Raw genomic sequence first — 18,145 nt, 5'->3', positions numbered from 1 at the left:
GAATACTACTTAGACTTAATTATTAATAGAGAAACCCTATACCTTGTTATGTTTCAAGCTTGTATGACTGAACTTGATATTTGAACTTGAGTGCCGACCTGGTCCCGTAAAGCTGTGACGCAGGTACGAAGTTCATGACCACGATGAAATGGTTTCGTCCCCTTCTACAGTTTGCCTTTGTGGTTCTGTGTGGGACGTGGTCAGTACAACCTGTGCAAGCTTCTATTCTCCATGTAACTTATTTTCATCCGCACTTAACTCACCTGTTTTGTCCTACATGTACCCATGTATGACAATGTGTGTTCAGTTCGTTTTTTGCCGTTTGAATATTTTCTGTTTACTCTCAGACTAACAAAGACCTTTTAATCCGTATAGTAGTGGACGGTATAAAGTGTGTGAAAGTAGTTATTTGAATTTTTAAAAATGAGATAAGTAGCTGAAGCTATCATTCAAGACTGAAATGTTAAGTTAAAAGTTTTGGAAAAAAATTTGCCCACCTTCCACAGAATACCTTTGATGTTTTGGCTGATACGAAAGAGCAACTATGATGTGATTGACCAAAGTCAAATTGTTGATGGGTTTATTGACGTCTTACTCTTTGTTCTGCAGCTTAGTCAGCTGACTCAGATTGCTGACGTAAACGGAACGGCAGAGGGAAAAAAACATCCGAATGGATCTTCTTCTGTAGACGTTCTTGTATTCAGAAAACCCAACTTACCAAGTAGAAGGCAGCCATGTAAATTTTTTGTTGGTTACATTTCCATTTTGGGAAAGAAAAACAACTGAAGAGAGAAAGGTAGTCCCTTGTGTTAAAACATCATACGAACACGTGTGTAATGTTGAATGTCTAGCCTTCATCGACGTAGTCCCAGTATCGGTACGATTCGTGAGCTGCATATTATATGCAAATATTATGGCATTTAATATGATATTTCACTGGATAGAAGCACCCATACTTTGTTCAATACTAAGTATACACTGATATTCCAGACATCGTAAATTTATTGATTACTGAAAAGTATACTGTAGATTTAGCAAAAATAAAAGGCACTTATGGTACAAATTATTTTTAAAGCTGTCATTTTACTATAACAATATTAATACCCTATAGATGAAAATGTTACAAAAGAGTCATCATAAATGCATAATAATGAATGATATCCTTGGTCCGAACAATAAATAAGTGAAGGCCTTCACGAAACAATATTTCTCCTTTGAGTAGTTTTTAAGGGGGTGGGGGCTTTAAAGATGCATATTACATTTGCTAAGTGAATAACCGTTCATCATGAATGTCGTAGACACAGTAGACACAGTAGGGCTAATAATAGCTGGAACATGAGCTTGATTCTGTCTCTAAGGTAATGTGGACAAACTTCAAGACAACAAACCCAGTTCCTAATAAACTGCAATATGACAGCAACACTATCTAATTATATTGAAGACAATAAAACTAACTTCTCACCATGATTGCTTTGAAACGGACCCCCGCTACATAATGTAACAGTCCTTCAGATTTTCTACGTATGCAACAAACGTTGTCACGTTTATTTTACAACAAAGAGTAAATGGCACGTATTGCTTCTTTGATTACATATGTATTTACATATTAGTCTGTGGGCTGACTTGTTAAGGCAAGGACTCCAGTAAACACTCTGGTTACAGCATGGTGTGTACAGGCTGGAGTATGGCCGTACTGTGCGTTGTCTTGGCTCTCAGCTTCTCTGGTCAAATTCTTGGACAACAACAGGCGTCGTTAACAGCAGCAAGAAAGACAAATGCAACCATGTACATCTTCAATCAGGCGTGAGTATATTCATAATGGCATACACTTCTTACTTTATTTTATAACCTTACTTTAGTCGAGGGATGGAACAGATGCATGCATGAACAGCAGCAATAAATTTGTTTATCTAGTCCGTAGGTTTTATATGAGATCAATAAAATGTTTGTGCTTCCTAGAAATGAATAGTATGCATATCATAAATTAATCGTATGAAATTTCACGCCTGGTGTTTCCACTGTGACTTGTAGAAAGTCATTCTAGGACTAATTTTTCCAGACGTTGGCATGACCTTGTTCCCCTCGCTCCTGGTTGGATCCAGGCGCATCAACTTCAGCAGGAAACTGAACATCGCCTAGAACATGTCTTAGAGAACATGAAAATGCAACTGGAACGTACAAGGACTATGGTTTCATTCGCCAAAGGTGAGATTGCTAGTTGTTAACAATTCGTTGTTTTTACGTAGACTAATATAATATGATATATTATATATGTACTTCCTACTACATATACAAATACTATGCAATGACATTATATCTTAAAAGAAAGAGTCACCTGGCAAATCAGATCAGAATTGGCAGGCATTCCGGAATCATAATGGTGATAAAGATACAATGTCATTTTTATGTAATCTTTCCTGATACCGGCATGTTCATTATGTTATTGTCCAAACTGCAGATATCGACGCCTGTCTGGCTAACCCTTGTCACACCAAGGCCACCTGTACAGATAACCCCGCTCCTGGTCTGGACGTGACTTGTACCTGTAAGACTGGATATACAGGAGATGGTCTTGTCAGTGGAACTGGATGTTCCGGTATTTTTTTTTCTTTCCACTTTTTAAAAATTTTATTTAGTAAATTCTATTCTTTTTCCTTTTACCACTTGAGTAGCTATTTTCGTCTATCAAACTTAAATAACTACTTTCTTGATCTTTACTTAATATTACGACCAACAGATATAGACGCCTGCTTGGCTAACCCTTGTCACGCCAAGGCCACCTGTACAGATAACCCCGCTCCTGGTCTGGACGCGACTTGTACCTGTAAGACTGGATTTGAGGGAGATGGTCTCGTCAGTGGAACTGGATGTTCAGGTACTAGTATTACTTTTACACTGGCATATAGATTAACGCCATGCCACATTTAATGAAAATATGCATATTTTCAATCTTGTAATTTTCATGCCTTGTCTTAACATACACTTAGGTAATAATTGACATGTTTTACCATCCACAGACATCGACGCCTGCCTGGCTAACCCTTGTCACACCAAGGCCACCTGTACAGATAACCCCGCTCCTGGTCTGGACGCGACTTGTACCTGTAAGACTGGATATACAGGAGATGGTCTTGTGTCAGGAACTGGATGTTCAGGTATTACTTTCACACTGGTATAGATTAACGCCACATTTAATAAGAAATGTTCATATTTTCAATCTTTATGCCTTGTCTTTACACTGGTAAGGTAATACTTGCCAACGTCTTACCATCCACAGACATCGACGCCTGTCTGGCTAACCCTTGTCACGCCAAGGCCACCTGTACAGATAACCCCGCTCCTGCTCTGGACGCGACTTGTACCTGTAAGACTGGATATACAGGAGATGGGCTTGTGTCAGGAACTGGATGTTCCGGTATTTTTTTTTTTTAAATTTTATTTATTAAATTCTATTCTTTTTCCTTACCACTTGAGTGGCTATTTTCGTCTATCAAACTTAACTAACTACTTTCTTGATCTTTACTTAATATTACGACCAACAGATACCGACGCCTGTCTGGCTAACCCTTGTCACACCAAGGCCACCTGTACAGATAACCCCGCTCCTGGTCTGGACGCGACTTGTACCTGTAAGACTGGATTTACAGGAGATGGTCTTGTGTCAGGAACTGGATGTTCAGGTATTTTTTCTTTCCACTTTTTAACAAATTTTATTTAGTAAATTCTATTCTTTTTCCTTACCACTTGAGTGGCTATTTTCGTCTATCAAACTTAAATAACTACTTTCTTGATCTTTACTTAATATTACGACCAACAGATATCGACGCCTGTCTGGCTAACCCTTGTCACGCCAAGGCCACCTGTACAGATAACCCCGCTCCTGGTCTGGACGCGACTTGTACCTGTAAGACTGGATATACGGGAGATGGGCTCGGCAGTGGGACTGGATGTTCAGGTATTACTTTTACTGATATTACTTATCTTATTTAGTAAAACTGTGCATATTTTCAAACTGTCTTTACACTGATGAGGTAATGATTGCCATGTTTTACCATCGACAGACATCGACGCCTGCCTGACTAACCCTTGTCACGCCAAGGCCACCTGTACAGATAACCCCGCTCCTGGTCTGGACGCGACTTGTACCTGTAAGACTGGATATACGGGAGATGGGCTCGGCAGTGGGACTGGATGTTCAGGTATTACTTTTACTGATATTACTTATCTTATTTAGTAAAACTGTGCATATTTTCAAACTGTCTTTACACTGATGAGGTAATGATTGCCATGTTTTACCATCGACAGACATCGACGCCTGCCTGACTAACCCTTGTCACGCCAAGGCCACCTGCAAAGATAACCCCGCTCCTGGTCTGGACGCGACTTGTACCTGTAAGACTGGATATACAGGAGATGGTTTTGTTTCCGGAACTGGATGTTCAGGTATCATTTTTCCTTGAAATCTTTAATGTTTTATTGTAATTAATAAATTTCATTCTTTCTTTTTTTTTTTTGTTACCACTTGAGTAGCTATCTTTGTCTATCGGTCTATTGGTAATGATTAAGCATGAAGGTAGCATAGAGTTATCATAATATAGAGAATTATTATAAAGTATAAAGAATTATTATTGACTGGGGCAAAGTGTTGGTATAGTTTTAGGTACAGGAACGGATCGATAAACCGTTGCCCTCCACAGGCCCGGTTTTACTCATTTCTTTATTTTTCAGATTGCCATTTTCCATTTACGTACAAAGGAAAAACCTACAATTCCTGTACCGACGCCGACCATGACGCTCCCTGGTGTTCTTTCACCGCGTACTACCAGGGCAAATGGAAAAACTGTGACCTGGGTAAGTTCGTGATCACGATAAAATGTTTCCTTCTACAATTTGTCTGTCTGGTTCTGCGTGGGACTTGATTTTATTAAGTCTTATCATGATGTTTCTATGATTATGTGGTCTGTCGTCTGTTGATGCATTTTACGCACGTCTTACTTTTTTCAGATGATCTCAAACACCACGCGAGCGGAACAGGTATGTCCTGTTACTTTTTTTTTAAATTGCTTTATTGAACTTAAGACGTGCAACGAAAATTTTTAATCAAAGATTATTCTTTATATTCTTATAGTCTTTGTTTTACACTAAAACTGTTCCCTTTGCGCAAGCGCCTAATACTTTGCCCAGGCTCCAGCGAAGATCTGGGGTTTTCTGCCACACTCGGATGGAGTTGAACACTAGTGACCTTGACCTTGTTCTAAATGCTTATCCTTCTGTACCAATGCTGTCGCATATTGCCCCCCCCCCCCCCGAAATGCAGGAGAATATGTGTTGTTTAAGGTTTAAAAATACAAAATTTTCCAGGGGGAGCATGCGTCCGATCCAGCTCGCCGCCTCTTCAAACATTACTGAAAGCACTTGGGGGTGGCGGGACGCTGGTGTAATGCTCGCTTCATACTAGGCCATACTACTTAATAAAACAGTACATTGGCATTGGTCAGTTTTTCTTGAAAATTCAGAGACTCGAATCTGGCGCACGACAAAGAAAATGCAAGTCAATTTACTGTTAAGCGCTACCAACCGTCCTGAATTTAATGTTAATCGTTGCCAAGAGCTCCCCTCCCCCATGCAGAACCTCCAGAATGTATAAAGCACAAGTGCATGCAGTTGAAATACTATTTTAAATCTTATTCGTTCTGGAATAGGTTGCCTAGATGGGTACGTTTACCATGAACCTAGTCGCCTGTGCTACAATGCCTTTAACAACGAGACAACCTACAACGGTGCAGTCAGTAGGTGTTCTTCAGACGGGGGAAACCTTGCTATGCCGCGCGACACTGCAACCAACAACTTCCTCATCTATCTGAAAAATGTCGTCGACAAGAACGCTCGGTTCCGTATCGGGCTGACTGATGACCAACAGGAGGGAGTGTGGATGTGGGACGATAACGTTCCTCTGGGCGACTTCACAGCTTGGGGTCCGGGAGAACCCAACAACTACGTTCACGAGGACTGTGCCGAGTACACCCCCGGAAGCTGGAGCCCGTCCAACACATGGAACGATGGATTCTGCACGTTTGACAACAGGAAGTTCATCTGCCAAGTCTCTCCATCAGGTCAGTTTCACACTATCGACGTTTGCGCTTTGCAGTTTGAAAGTTTTGAGAGTTGTTGTGTACATTGCTGTACATTTTTGTCTAGTCTACTTTTGTTTGCACATATTTGTAGCATAACTTAAGAAGGCCTCTGGAAGACAAAAGCCAGGGTCGTTTTTGTCCTCCTGGCGGCTGTCCTTTGTTCTTACAGCTTTTTTATCTTTTGCCATGGACATGATAGGGTTCTAATTTTTTACCTAATCTCCAAGCAGATTCGGTGGAGCAAGGGGACTCTATGTCGACCGCCTGTATCCATTGGCCGCCTGTATTCAACGTTTGATAATTCTGCCCCCCTCTTCTCCAGGACAATGGCTAGAGCGGGATTCGTCATGGGTCCTAGACTCCGCCTGCACACCTTGGGTCGATGGGAACGGAGTGACATATGATGCCGCCAAAGCCTTTGATGGTAACATTGGGACCCACTGGAACCCAATCGGTAATGGCGCCGGCGAACGGTACTATAATAACTGGTACATCGTACTGGACCTCACTGCGTCCCACACTCTGACCCGCATCGCAGTCAACAACTACGGAGACATCGGCCATGACACTGCCGCCTTCACCCTGCAAAAATCTCAGGTCGGGAGTCCATACGCCTGGGCGGACGTCGTGTCTGTCGATAACGTGACCGGAGGGACCCGGCAGCGCCAGGAGTTCGGCAATTTCCGGGGAACAGCGCGGTACTGGAGGTTCGTGGTCACACGGACCCACTCGGGCTGGCAGCCATGGCTCCCTGAACTGGACTTCTTCGGAATCTCACGAGGTAAAGGAAAACATCATTACCTCCATGAAAAATGGAGGTATTGTTTTTAGCGTGTCTATGTGTGTGTGCCCGTCTGTCTGTCGGTGTGTCTGTCTGTGTGTGTGTGCTTCCGCAATGTTGTGGTGTACATGACTTAAGAAGGCCTTTATGGTTTGTGATGATATTTGGTATGTTGGTAGGTCTTAGAAAGACAAAGGTCAAGGTCGAATATGGGCCTCCTGGTGGCTGACCTTGTCACTGCAGCGTACCTTCCTTTTTTATCTTTTATCTTGAATGATGCCATGGTCTTGACTTTTTAGTGACAAATAGCTTTTCAATGACAAAAAAAATCCAATTTGACCGCCAGTTAAACCTCACTTCCTCCCAGCCTGCAGGGAGACCATTTTAACCTTCCTGTCAGTCTTCAGTGACACTAACCCCCCTACTTCATGTTCCTCCAATGTATTAGAAAATTGAAAGAGATATGACTGGTGCTACTGGATCGGTAGGTTTCCGTTCTGCTCGCCGGACGAAAGCAACTGCGGCGTGGGCAGCTCCGTACGGACAAATGTGGGAACTGTCACTACTGCTGGACGGGCCGGAAGATGCGTTTGCTGTAGTTAGCGGTTAGTCAGAATAGTGGCCCGCGTTGTCGAGAAATGTGAGCGGCGACGATCGAGGACTTACTGTTTATTTATTTCCTCATACCATGGAGGTAAACCTCCATGCTCATACACAACGAAATAATCAAATAGAATCAAATAATTAAAAAAATTGCAAATATGTCGGGGGAGGCAAGAAATCTGAATGTTTTTTCACGGGCCTCCCCCAAACGAAGTACATGTAGTAAATAATAGTAATTACGTTAACAAGAAAGCGTGATGCAGAATAACTAAAACGCATGATCTAGTAACTTAATGAGATTAAGTGTTGCTTTCAGAGGAGGAAGAGAAAACGTGCATTTAAAGACGAGTTGTGTCTATTTTGTTCCTGTGTTCTCCTGGAGAAACTACTAAGTGAGTGAGTGAGTGAGTGAGTGAGTGAGTGAGTGAGTGAGTGAGTGAGTGAGTGAGTGAGTGAGTGAGTGAGTGAGTGAGTGAGTGAGTGAGTGAGTGAGTGAGTGAGTGAGTGGGTGAGTGAGTGAGTGAGTGAGTGAGTGAGTGAGTGGGTGAGTGCGTGTTTGTGTAATTTATTTTCGTGTGCGTAGCATAACATATGTACACCGCTGCAGTACAGTGCCAAGCCGCTAGATTACCCATACTAGAAGTTGATTTAACCTTTGTCGTCCCAACCTCAAGCTACCTTCCAAACATCATAAAGATGCATACATGTATGCACAACACCACAAGTTATGACCGGTTACAAAGTGGCCAATCCCTACATACAGTGTAACTATTAGTAAACACATAACACATTCTAGGCGAAGGCAATGAGGGTTATCGTTGCCCAAATGAAATTAGAATATTTGAGCACGTCCGCTGTATTGTGCATAGCACAATACAGCCGAGCGGACGTGCTCAAACCGAATTCAGCGTAGAGCGTTGTCGGGAACCCCCATGCAGGCCCCCATTGTTTGTCTGGCGTCCAAAATTAGAATTTGGGTCACACAGACACGCTCTTGCAATCGCTCTTGCGCAACAGTGTTTTACTTTGTCCTGTACTTGAAGTTTAGATTTCAGTCTAGCCCTCAGACGACCATCTCAGTGAAGAGAAATGAATATCTTGGTCCTGACGTTGACGGCGGCGTTGTTTCTTGCGGCGGAGTCGGGCGGTGCGCGCCCCCCTCCCCACGGAAACTTCGCCGCCACGGCTCGGTACGTGCTGCACAACAACGGCTGGGGCAGTCTGGCCTCCACATCAACACACCCGCCTATCCAGGGGAAACCGTACGTGGATACCTTCTCCGTAAGGTAAAAAAATACTCCTGTATCTGTTGTTTATGTTCCCTGTAAGAGAATTATTGCTGGTTGTACAAAAAGGTTTGTACTAAAGTATGAATAGCCTCTACCACCAGGCTCCCCACGTTGGTCAAATAAGCTGTCAGATGAGAATAGCCGACCAGAGGAGTACAAATTGAACAAGAAATGACAGGTACATGTACTACTAGTATTCAGTCTACTGAGTCTATTTTGTTCTGGTCAATTATTCTGCTACTAGTATTTTTAGCACTGAGACTCTGTGAAGCCTGGTTGAGGCTACTAAATACTAGTACAGGTATATAGAAAATCCAAACGGGACGTGTGAACCAAGAGCTAGCCTGGTGACAGTTCTCTTCGGGTTGGCTTTATAAAGTTATTGGAGTGGCAGACGTGTTTTACCGGGCCTAGTCCTTCTGAAAGACTGTAGTTAAAGGGACTCGGGCTGAACAAAGGAATCGACTCGGTGTGCGCGGCTTGGGTTTTATGCAAATTGCTAAATCGGAACATGCGATACCCGGCAAATTGCCCTAGGGGACTGTGATACATGTAGCTTTAGATGTAAGATCGTGTACGTAACCAAGGACGTAACTAATAAATAGTTATTGTGAATCTTTTTGGGGGACTACTATATAAAAAAAAAATTCATTAGAAATGTTTACGTTTCAAATCGGGGCCGGGCGCACTTCCAGCTTTGATACCGACGTTCGCCGCGCACGTTCGCACCAAAAACGCATGCAAATGAGTCAAAATGACGTCACAGCTGGCAACGGTTTCCTGGCAACAATAGCCGAGTTCACTCCGAGTAGGAATTCTAAAGGTTCTTGACCTTATTTTTGATTAGCACGATATGCACTGAGTTCTCCTCTGACGCTCCCGGCCTGCAACGTTTTTGATGTAGTACGCTAACAAGTCAGCAAAACTTGAAATATTCCGTATACGGTAAATTTGAAATACTAAGTATGCGATTTCTTGATTTCTCTCTTTGAGTCACTCCCACCGTGACTGTAGATCTAGATCTGATGAGCGAATGTATGTTGGTTTGTTCCAGTGACGGTCCAGTCGGTAACAGTACCGGGGTGCCCTACCTTTTCTTCAGTCCGCTGGAGAGAACCGTTCAAGACCTGCAGGCCGACCCTTTTGCTACCCTGTTGGTGTCAGGTAATGCATTATCAACTAAAAAAAAAAGTAACATTTGGAAAGCAAATGTATAATGTTAACCTTCACATGGTCTAGCCTAACCAAGATAATTATGCAAAAACGCATTGTATATGTTAGTTAACCAAATCAAATTTAAGTTAATCAAATTCATATCCAGTTGCTTGTGTAACTTTTTTTGGGCGTAAGTAAGTCTCATCTTTTGATTCTACCCATAAATAGCTAGAATCAGCATACGATACGATACGATACCAACGCTGGTGTGTTACGCCGAAGGGCGGTTATACTGGCTATCCCAGTGGACAGTATTGATTTAAGTTCAACTTACTACCAGAAAGTTTACTTTGAAAATCCAGTTTTGCGGCCCAAAAATTGCATCGGACGCCTTTTGGTTGATGCTATTGTCTCCATACGATACACAGAGGTCCAGAGCGGGTACTGCGCCAGTGTGAAATGGGACCCCGAAGATCCCCGATGTGCCAAAGTCCACCTGTCGGGTAACGTCGTGCCTGTGCCCGAAGACGAGACCGACTTTGCGATGAAGTCGCTGTTTTCCAGGTAAGACCGCATTAAATAGATGTCATAATACTACGATAGTCGCACACTGATGTTTGTGTGGTTTTAGGAAAAAATAACAACGGGAGAGTGGGAAACAGACGTAACAAAAAAGGGCATAATCATGGATTAACAGTTTTATTGCTTTTAGTCACATGGAACAGAATTCCTGAGGATTTGATTTTACGTTGTTGTTTTTGAAAAATTATTTTACCTGAACGGCGGGAAGATGTGAAAATAGATATACGTTTAGTGATGACTGAAACAACACTCAACACAACACAATGTTTACTGAAATGCTCAATTGCCCGCCTGTTGAGCTGTGATTCAATGCTGAAAAGTGACGAATTAAAATGAATTGAAGTGCTGTTATATGCTGTTTATTAAAATAATATATTATTGAATTTTATTACCACAGGCACCCCATTATGGCTGAATGGTACAAAATGCCCGATCACAAGTTTTACTTCGCCAAAATGGAGATAGAAGATGTCTTCGTCTTGGACTTCTTCGGCGGTGGACAGAGTGTTTCTCTTGAAGATTACTTCAAGGCCAACCCATGAGAACATGTGTAACCGTGCTCGCACTCCCTCTGCCTGTTTTGGTGCAAACTGCAACTGTTTATTTGTACATGTTCCGCACAAGCCATTTCTGTACGCACAGTCATGCAAGATCTAGTATTTGTAGTTACATATGGACCTTCCAGTAGTTAGTAACTTGTAAAATTATTGTAAATACTCGAAACGTAATTGCCAATGTGAAATGTTTGGTCTAGTATTTGCATTTAGTTACATGTTGACATTACAATACTTACATGTTACTAACATGTAAAACTATTGTTAACACTCAGAACGAAATTACAACTTTACTGTATACTAGTATTTCAACTACATTTGCTGAATACATGTACATTACACCAATGAATGGACCTATCACATTATTACGTCACATTTTGTTTACCTGTTCTAAAGACCATTCTAGAACGGGCAGTTAAAGAATAAAGATCATTTCAAGTTTTCAAAGTCAGGTATGTTTGATTTTTGCTGCGTCTAGTTTTGTTGACACAGCATTACATGCCGCATGGGTGATTTAGTTGTGACATTAGACGAAAGTAGTACTGTATAAAGACTGTATTAAGTCTAACGCTACACAAACACACACATGCGCTACGTCGATTGACCGGCATTCATTGCGGTAAGCAAACTGTGACGTAATAATGTGATAGGTCCAATGACTAGTTCATTGTCTTTGGTAAGTTTGTATGACATGTAGTTTTCTTTTCTCGTCTTTAATTCTCTGTTATGTAAATGTTACCTTATGTGAGCCACTTGAAAATACATAGACAAAATCAGAAATAATCATAGTTCATAATAATGGCTAAAAAAATGACAAAAACGCTATGGCAACTTCGATAGCTTGTTGGAATTCAGATAGTCGATATCAAAACACACTGCGTCGATGTCACCAATTTTCAAGTTCTCAAGACTTCTGAAAAACATGAAAAGTATCTTACCTGCTTTTAATAAGATTGCAATATGAAAAGTATCTGATAGACTGTGCGAAGTATTATTTTAAGTCTAATTGGCGTTAAGTGCTATGAAAATTCTAAAATTTTGCATCAAACATTTTATGCCACCACAAACGAACAGGAGAATTTGAACCTTCCAACGTTGAAGCGTTGAACCAACAAGAGCCGACCTCAGGGAACAACCAATCAGAGAGCGCACCAGTCACATTAACTTAAAAAACAAAAGGTCAATTGTTATAGCGTAAAAGCATCACAATGAACCGACTACAATGTATACCCGTACGGGTGAATTGTTCAAACCACTGTGATGCATGAAAGTCGTCACCTTATATGACCCTGCGCCGTTCTTCGAACGTTCGGAACGCCGCCGTTGGGCTCATGTTCGAAACGCCTGGCCGTCTCGTTACCTAGCAACAGTGTGATACAAAGCTTGGGGCAGTCATCAAAATGCGTTGGATAGGAAGGTAAGTTTGTGGATGATACTGCTATGTTTTCTTCAACAACGATGCCCCCCCCCCAACACACACACACAATCGTCTAAAAATCGTCAAAACTGGTCTCCACGCCTTTTCTGTGTTGTTATATGCAGAAAAGAATAACACACAACTAGGGACGTTGAATGTAACCAGATGAGTAAGTAAGTAGTCTTCTTAGTTATAACCCCGTGCGCACCCGTAACCACGCCCCCAGCGTAGGCATGTGAAGTTACAATATGACCACACCCATGGTGAGGATTTCTTCCTCAACACTTTCGTACATTAGGAGCCAATAACCACACCCCTTCCTTCTTGGAACACATCTTGTAACCACGCCCCTCGCACATACATACAGTGGAAGTCAGCAAGTTGTGTAGACAGCATGTTGGTAGGACGATAGGATGGATATAATTGCATACAGATCTTAGCAACAAGACGGCACGGCAAAAGCGGAAAGGTAAAAAAACAACTACATGATAATCGAATCAGAATCTCGAGTCAGGTTCTTTGGAACGTGCAGAAAAAACATAACGCTGATTTGAAAAACTCACTTGTGTATGCTGACAGTGACACGCCAAGATCACTTGTCATCTGAAATTTATCATATACTGCTTGGTTCGGAGACAACATGGAAGCCGATCATTTTCTTATGGCATCTGGAGACCAGGTAAATAAAACTTGATTGTAGTGTTTCGGGCGGTCAGGTTCCTTTTGTTTTACTAAATTTTTCACACCATCTTTTCTTATGAGTGTGTGGTGGTGGTGGTGGGGATGGGCATTTGGGGTATGATACTGTAATAAATATTAAATATTCTTGTTCAATTGATGTTTATTATCGTTGCCTGACAATTGCATCTTTACCTTTCAATATTTTTCTATCAAACTTGTGACACATCCCGTGGTGTCTACCAGGTGCCTCGGATGCCGGTTTTCTTGAGGAAAGAGGTGTTTGACTCGAGTCAAGAGGGACATTCACGACTGATCACCAAAGCACACCCGAGACAAAATTCGGATCAGACGATGGATCCCGAAAGGAGATTGTTTGAGGTAAGGCCATGTTGATTTGATTATATGGATGACATCCTCTGGGAACCCCAAAACTGATGCGAGCGTGCGAATAAAAAAAAGTTGCCGTCATTATGAAGTCTACAAAATGAAGGTTGAACCAGTGACTAAACAGAGTATGGCATGGTGAATGTTATACTTTTCATTTCAGTTCCATTCACTTCACATTTTCTTCTTTTTCCTTTGAAGAATTGAACTTGGAATTTTGCGACATTAGTACCCTTATCCATTGGTTTTGCAATGTTTATGCCAAAATGACACAATTCATTTCGCTGATGTGTATAAATCGTATCTGTTTTCAGGTGGAGAGAATTCGTGGTAAGAGGTACCAGGACGGAAAGGCGTATTACCTGGTCCGCTGGGCGGGATACGGCCCTGCAGACGACACCTGGGAGCCGTTCAGCAACCTGACCAGAGTTCTGGACCTCGTGGTCAACTTCGAGGTCCGGTACGTGCTGAAGAAGACCCCTGACGTCGGGGACGCCGCGCTTGAGCACGCCAAGGCCATCGTGTACAAGCGGCTGTACCGTCTGATCGACGGGATGGAGTTTCTCTCTGACGACGACGAAGAAGAAAACAAGGAAGAAAGTTTCTACGAAGAAGAAGACGCCGATGCTTTGGTAGCCACCGGATTGCCAGAAGACAGCACCTCGACACAAAAACCAAGCGACATGCCGGTACAAGGAGAAGGCAAATTGAATACAAACGAAGTCTTCCCGGTTGGATGTGTATGCCAAGATGTTGAACAAGAAGTGAGCTTTGAACAAAATACGGCGGAAAACCAGCCAGATGAAGACGAGGGGATGCCCTGTTTGTTCCAGGCTCTTCAATATCCGAGAGTTCAGGAGAAGAAGGAAGAGGAGGCAACGCCAGAGAAAGGAACAGAAGAGAAGTTGTTGAACCTAGCCGGAACGGGGGATTACAGTACGGGTGTCCAGGAAAAAGAGCACATGGAAACAGACAGCGCAACTGACCAAGATTACAATGCCACCCCGCAGAAAAACTACTCCAAAACGGCGGAGGAAGAGCGGGAATCCATGCAAGACCAGGCGGCAGCAGGGGACGAGCCACTGGCGATCCCTCCCGTCAAGAAAATTCTTCTTCCCAAGAAAGCCCGCGATGCCTTAGCGTTGATAACCAGGAGGTCCGTCCGAGTTTTGGCGAAGATGACCGAACACGAGTCGACTGGCACGTCGGAAACCCACACGACGAGTACCGAACCCGCGTCGGTAGCGAAGCCGACCGTCACGCCCAAGAAGAGCTTTTCAACGCCCGACTTGAGACAAAACAAGAAGACACCGTCCAAGAGGAAACCGACACCGCCCCGACAGAAGAGAGACTTGTCTCAAACCTCCAAGGAGCGTTGCTCCCCGGGGAAGATTAGATCCCCGTTACGTCATACATACAGACCTCCGGCGGATGGGTACGAATACATCACTGTGAGGAAAGAGCATGGTCACGTGGCCATCATCTTTCCCGGGGACATGCCGCCACGAGCCATGCTGAGACCGGAGGTAATAAAGATGAAGATATTTCTTGATTTTCAATATCTTTATTTCCGCACACGGAAGTATTGTATTAGGTGGCCGAGTTGTGGGTTTGTTTGTGTGTCTGCTTGTCCTAAGATCTTCGGCTACATAGTGGATGGGAGGGGATTTTGACAGTTGGTAGGGAGGTCACGCCTTAAGGTGACCCAGGCAGCACTGTGGGTGGTCAGTAGCTGGTATATGGAGGAATTCAGGAGTCAAACACCACGTTTTCCTTCTGAGCGCAACTTTATCATTGTAGCAAAACTAAAGATAAGTAAGTTTTCTCATGCTGACCGATGCAACTATCACGTTTTTCCAACACTAAGAATCCATAGACCAGTTTACCTTTCACGGGTCACATGAACTGCTTACGTCACTGGAGGACATTTCTAGAAAAAAAAAAACGTTCTAGAACCGGCGTTCGCTTACAGTGCCCCACAGAGACAAAGAGACGCATTATGTCATGTAGGTGATATTTCAAACGCTTCAAGTACTAAGTATCAAGTGATGACGAAAATGTGTTAATAAATGGTTATAAAATGTCCGTATCAGACAAACATCCTCATCTAGAATATTTTTGCTTTGCTGCCCTGAAATTGCATTGCCCTTAACGTGTTCTCCTGTTGCCAGGCCTTTGCTGAACTGACGAACGCCCTCCGTGTGGCTGACTCCGACAACGACTGTAAGATCGTGACGGTTACAGGCTGCGGCGGCGTGTTCTGCGCAGGCGTGGACCTGACGTATCTGGTTGGTTCCGACTTGGCGGGCCGGAGGAACGCGGTGAGGAAGCATGACGTCAACAACATGGCGGAAAAGTTGAGGTAAGGTCGGGGTTATGAACCATAGACAGGTCCTGAATGTCAATCATAATCAGCAGTTCCACCAATGCACCAATGAGAGGTAATGAGAGAATGGCCGTATAGTAAGTGGGTCGACGTTTTCACGGAGGTAGGTGGGACTATGCATATGGGATCGACCTATTGCTAATAAGAAGACAAGAAAGAGTTGCCCTCAGACTGTAAATCACTATACGTTCGCAATGGCGGCAGGTGCAGCAAAAAAGAAAGTCGGAGAATTATTTGTTCACGGTAATAAGTTCGCGGTACATAATTTAATTTTGTGACCACGAAAACCACGAATATAAAAGTAACCCGAAAAAAATCGTGATTTACAGTACGATAGAAACACCGAATAGAAAGAATCAAAGAAAATTTAATTTTCGAGGTACTTTACGGTTTTCGTGGTCACTTCGAATTCTGTACCGCGAACGTATTAATATTGTGTTGTACGCATAGAAAGTAAAACAACAGAAGTCACAAATTTCTGCTGTTTTCTGCAGGGATGCGGTGGACGCCATCATCAGCCTGTCTAAACCCTTAGTGTCACTGGTGAACGGCTTGGCGCGCGGGTTCGGCACGGCGCTCGTGGCGCTGAGTGACATCGCGTACGCCAGCGAGCGGGCGGTGTTCGAGACGCCGTACGCCGCTCTGCTGCAGACACCCGAGGGCTGTGCCTCCCTCACACTACCCAGCATTGTCGGCCCCGCCATGGTAAGGCTTTACCTCACGGCCATAAGGCCACGTTGAATTGCTTTGATTCACCCGCGCAGGTACTCTCCAAGCAGAGGTTGTGGAGGAATGATCGTTACCTTTTTATATATGGCCGTTTTTTTTTTTGTCCTGACCCCCACCAACGCGGAGCTTCTCTAGCTAATGGATACTGCCTGACCAATTTGATACTGTCTTTTTGCCACCGATAGGGATCTGCTTGGAGATTATCGCGCAGGCATATGCATGGATTTTCGTCCGTTTCCAAATAAAAGGGAAGTTTTCGACCATACTGTAAATCGTACAAAGCAGATGCAAAATGAAGTTATGCCGTAAACTGCAAAATCAAAAATGTTGTAATGATACTTTTGTCAAAGTCAATTCAAAAGGAAAGGCGCCGCGGACTTTCTGCAACCTATGATCCACTGCTCACGGAGTCACGTGTGTTATCTGCGTTGGATCATGGAAGCGGTGGATTGCTCAGTCCTTGACAAAGACTGGAGTTTACAGTCGAAAGTTTGGGTAAGTCCAAATTTTGCGTTGGCTATTGCAGTTCAAACTTGCTTCAAAATCATAACATGGTTTCTCTTTTATGCACATGCAGGCCAAAGACATGTTGATGATGGGCAGGACGCTGTCTGCAGAGGAGGCGTACAAGGCCGGACTCGTCTCACAGGTCTACATACACGAGTTCTTCATACACGAACTCAAACCTACCGTGCCGGAATGCATGATCGACAAGCCACTAGCGGTAGGTCCATGAAGTTTTTTTTTCTTTTATTCACTCACTGAAGAAGGTCATACATTGATACAACACGAAGTGGTACCGCACTTGAGTTACCATGACTTATTTTAATGCTACCACTTGCTTTATGGAGGAGTAGGTAGATGGATGAATGAATGAATGAATGGGTGAATGAATGGTTAGATGAATGAATGGATACATGAATGAATGGGTGGATGAATGAATATTGTAGGTTGATGGCTGGATGAATGAACAGAAGGATGCATGAATAAATGAATAGGTGAATGGATGGATGAATGAATGGATAGTTGCATGCATGCATCATGTGGATGGTAGTTTAAGTTAAATATAGTATTTTCAACATGTACTCTATAGACAATCATCGTATATATGGTGAGAGAGTCAACAATGATGCCAGCAGCTATAATTATACTTCCCGTTTAGTTACTGATCAAGGTTTACCTGCTTCACAGATTATCCGTCAGACCAAGAAGCTGGTTCAGAGACACCTGAGCAGGTACGAGCTGCAGGAGTGTAACCAGGAGGAGTACACAAACCTGCGCCACTCCTGGCAGGCCGAGGACTGCTGCAGGGCCGTGCTCGCGTACGTGGAGAGGGAGCGCTTGTGATACCACGCCACGGCCGCCATGTTTGTTTGTTTTTTTGGGGGGGATGCTTACAAGCAAATATATGCGTTATGTATCTACAAGGAAGAAACTACAAGACTAGAAG

At 43.3% G+C, this 18,145-nt stretch overlaps 4 protein-coding genes across 4 annotated transcripts; all 4 read left to right on the top strand.

The window, feature by feature from the left end:
* The first annotated feature begins 2,091 nt into the window (after positions 1 to 2,091).
* LOC109480424 (delta and Notch-like epidermal growth factor-related receptor) lies at positions 2,092 to 4,460 on the top strand. Its single transcript, XM_019782614.1, has 9 exons — positions 2,092 to 2,205; positions 2,459 to 2,596; positions 2,738 to 2,875; positions 3,018 to 3,155; positions 3,278 to 3,415; positions 3,543 to 3,680; positions 3,818 to 3,955; positions 4,062 to 4,199; positions 4,306 to 4,460. Exons 1-9 carry the CDS (start codon positions 2,157 to 2,159, stop codon positions 4,458 to 4,460), a joined length of 1,170 nt encoding a protein of 389 aa, XP_019638173.1. The 5' UTR covers positions 2,092 to 2,156.
* A 331-nt stretch (positions 4,461 to 4,791) lies between these two features.
* On the top strand, positions 4,792 to 6,938 carry LOC109480423 (the record flags this gene model as incomplete). Its single annotated transcript, XM_019782612.1, has 3 exons — positions 4,792 to 4,851; positions 5,703 to 6,113; positions 6,457 to 6,938. Coding segments are annotated over exons 2-3 (774 nt in total), but the record flags the coding sequence as incomplete, so codon positions are not given.
* Positions 6,939 to 8,468: 1,530 nt separating this feature from the next.
* Positions 8,469 to 11,480, top strand: LOC109480509 (protein CREG1-like). Its single transcript, XM_019782713.1, has 4 exons — positions 8,469 to 8,804; positions 9,862 to 9,971; positions 10,391 to 10,526; positions 10,942 to 11,480. The coding sequence occupies exons 1-4, from the start codon at positions 8,608 to 8,610 to the stop codon at positions 11,084 to 11,086; spliced, it is 588 nt and encodes a 195-aa protein (XP_019638272.1). The 5' UTR covers positions 8,469 to 8,607; the 3' UTR covers positions 11,087 to 11,480.
* Positions 11,481 to 12,659: 1,179 nt separating this feature from the next.
* On the top strand, positions 12,660 to 18,125 carry LOC109480422 (M-phase phosphoprotein 8-like). Its single transcript, XM_019782611.1, has 7 exons — positions 12,660 to 13,194; positions 13,440 to 13,574; positions 13,895 to 15,106; positions 15,752 to 15,942; positions 16,461 to 16,671; positions 17,273 to 17,419; positions 17,887 to 18,125. Exons 1-7 carry the CDS (start codon positions 13,156 to 13,158, stop codon positions 18,040 to 18,042), a joined length of 2,091 nt encoding a protein of 696 aa, XP_019638170.1. The 5' UTR covers positions 12,660 to 13,155; the 3' UTR covers positions 18,043 to 18,125.
* The last annotated feature ends 20 nt before the right edge of the window (positions 18,126 to 18,145 follow it).

This window comes from Branchiostoma belcheri, unplaced genomic scaffold (assembly GCF_001625305.1).
Source record: "Branchiostoma belcheri isolate BF01 breed outbred unplaced genomic scaffold, Haploidv18h27 scaffold51, whole genome shotgun sequence".
Taxonomy (NCBI): domain Eukaryota; kingdom Metazoa; phylum Chordata; class Leptocardii; order Amphioxiformes; family Branchiostomatidae; genus Branchiostoma; species Branchiostoma belcheri.
The sequence above is the reverse complement of the archived record's forward strand: the minus strand, read 5'-3'. Positions and strand labels throughout refer to the sequence as shown.

Excerpts from the sequence above, each read along its gene's own strand:
- LOC109480424 (XM_019782614.1), top strand. The coding sequence starts at position 2,157 with ATGAAAATGCAACTGGAACGTACAAGGACTATGGTTTCATTCGCCAAA. Across the intron at positions 2,876-3,017 it reads CAGTGGAACTGGATGTTCAG|ACATCGACGCCTGCCTGGCT; the intron begins GTACTAGTATTA and ends TACCATCCACAG. Across the intron at positions 3,956-4,061 it reads CAGTGGGACTGGATGTTCAG|ACATCGACGCCTGCCTGACT; the intron begins GTATTACTTTTA and ends TACCATCGACAG.
- LOC109480509 (XM_019782713.1), top strand. The coding sequence starts at position 8,608 with ATGAATATCTTGGTCCTGACGTTGACGGCGGCGTTGTTTCTTGCGGCG. Across the intron at positions 9,972-10,390 it reads TGCTACCCTGTTGGTGTCAG|AGGTCCAGAGCGGGTACTGC; the intron begins GTAATGCATTAT and ends TACGATACACAG. Across the intron at positions 10,527-10,941 it reads ATGAAGTCGCTGTTTTCCAG|GCACCCCATTATGGCTGAAT; the intron begins GTAAGACCGCAT and ends TTATTACCACAG.
- LOC109480422 (XM_019782611.1), top strand. The coding sequence starts at position 13,156 with ATGGAAGCCGATCATTTTCTTATGGCATCTGGAGACCAG. Across the intron at positions 15,107-15,751 it reads GAGCCATGCTGAGACCGGAG|GCCTTTGCTGAACTGACGAA; the intron begins GTAATAAAGATG and ends TCCTGTTGCCAG. Across the intron at positions 16,672-17,272 it reads GCATTGTCGGCCCCGCCATG|GCCAAAGACATGTTGATGAT; the intron begins GTAAGGCTTTAC and ends ATGCACATGCAG.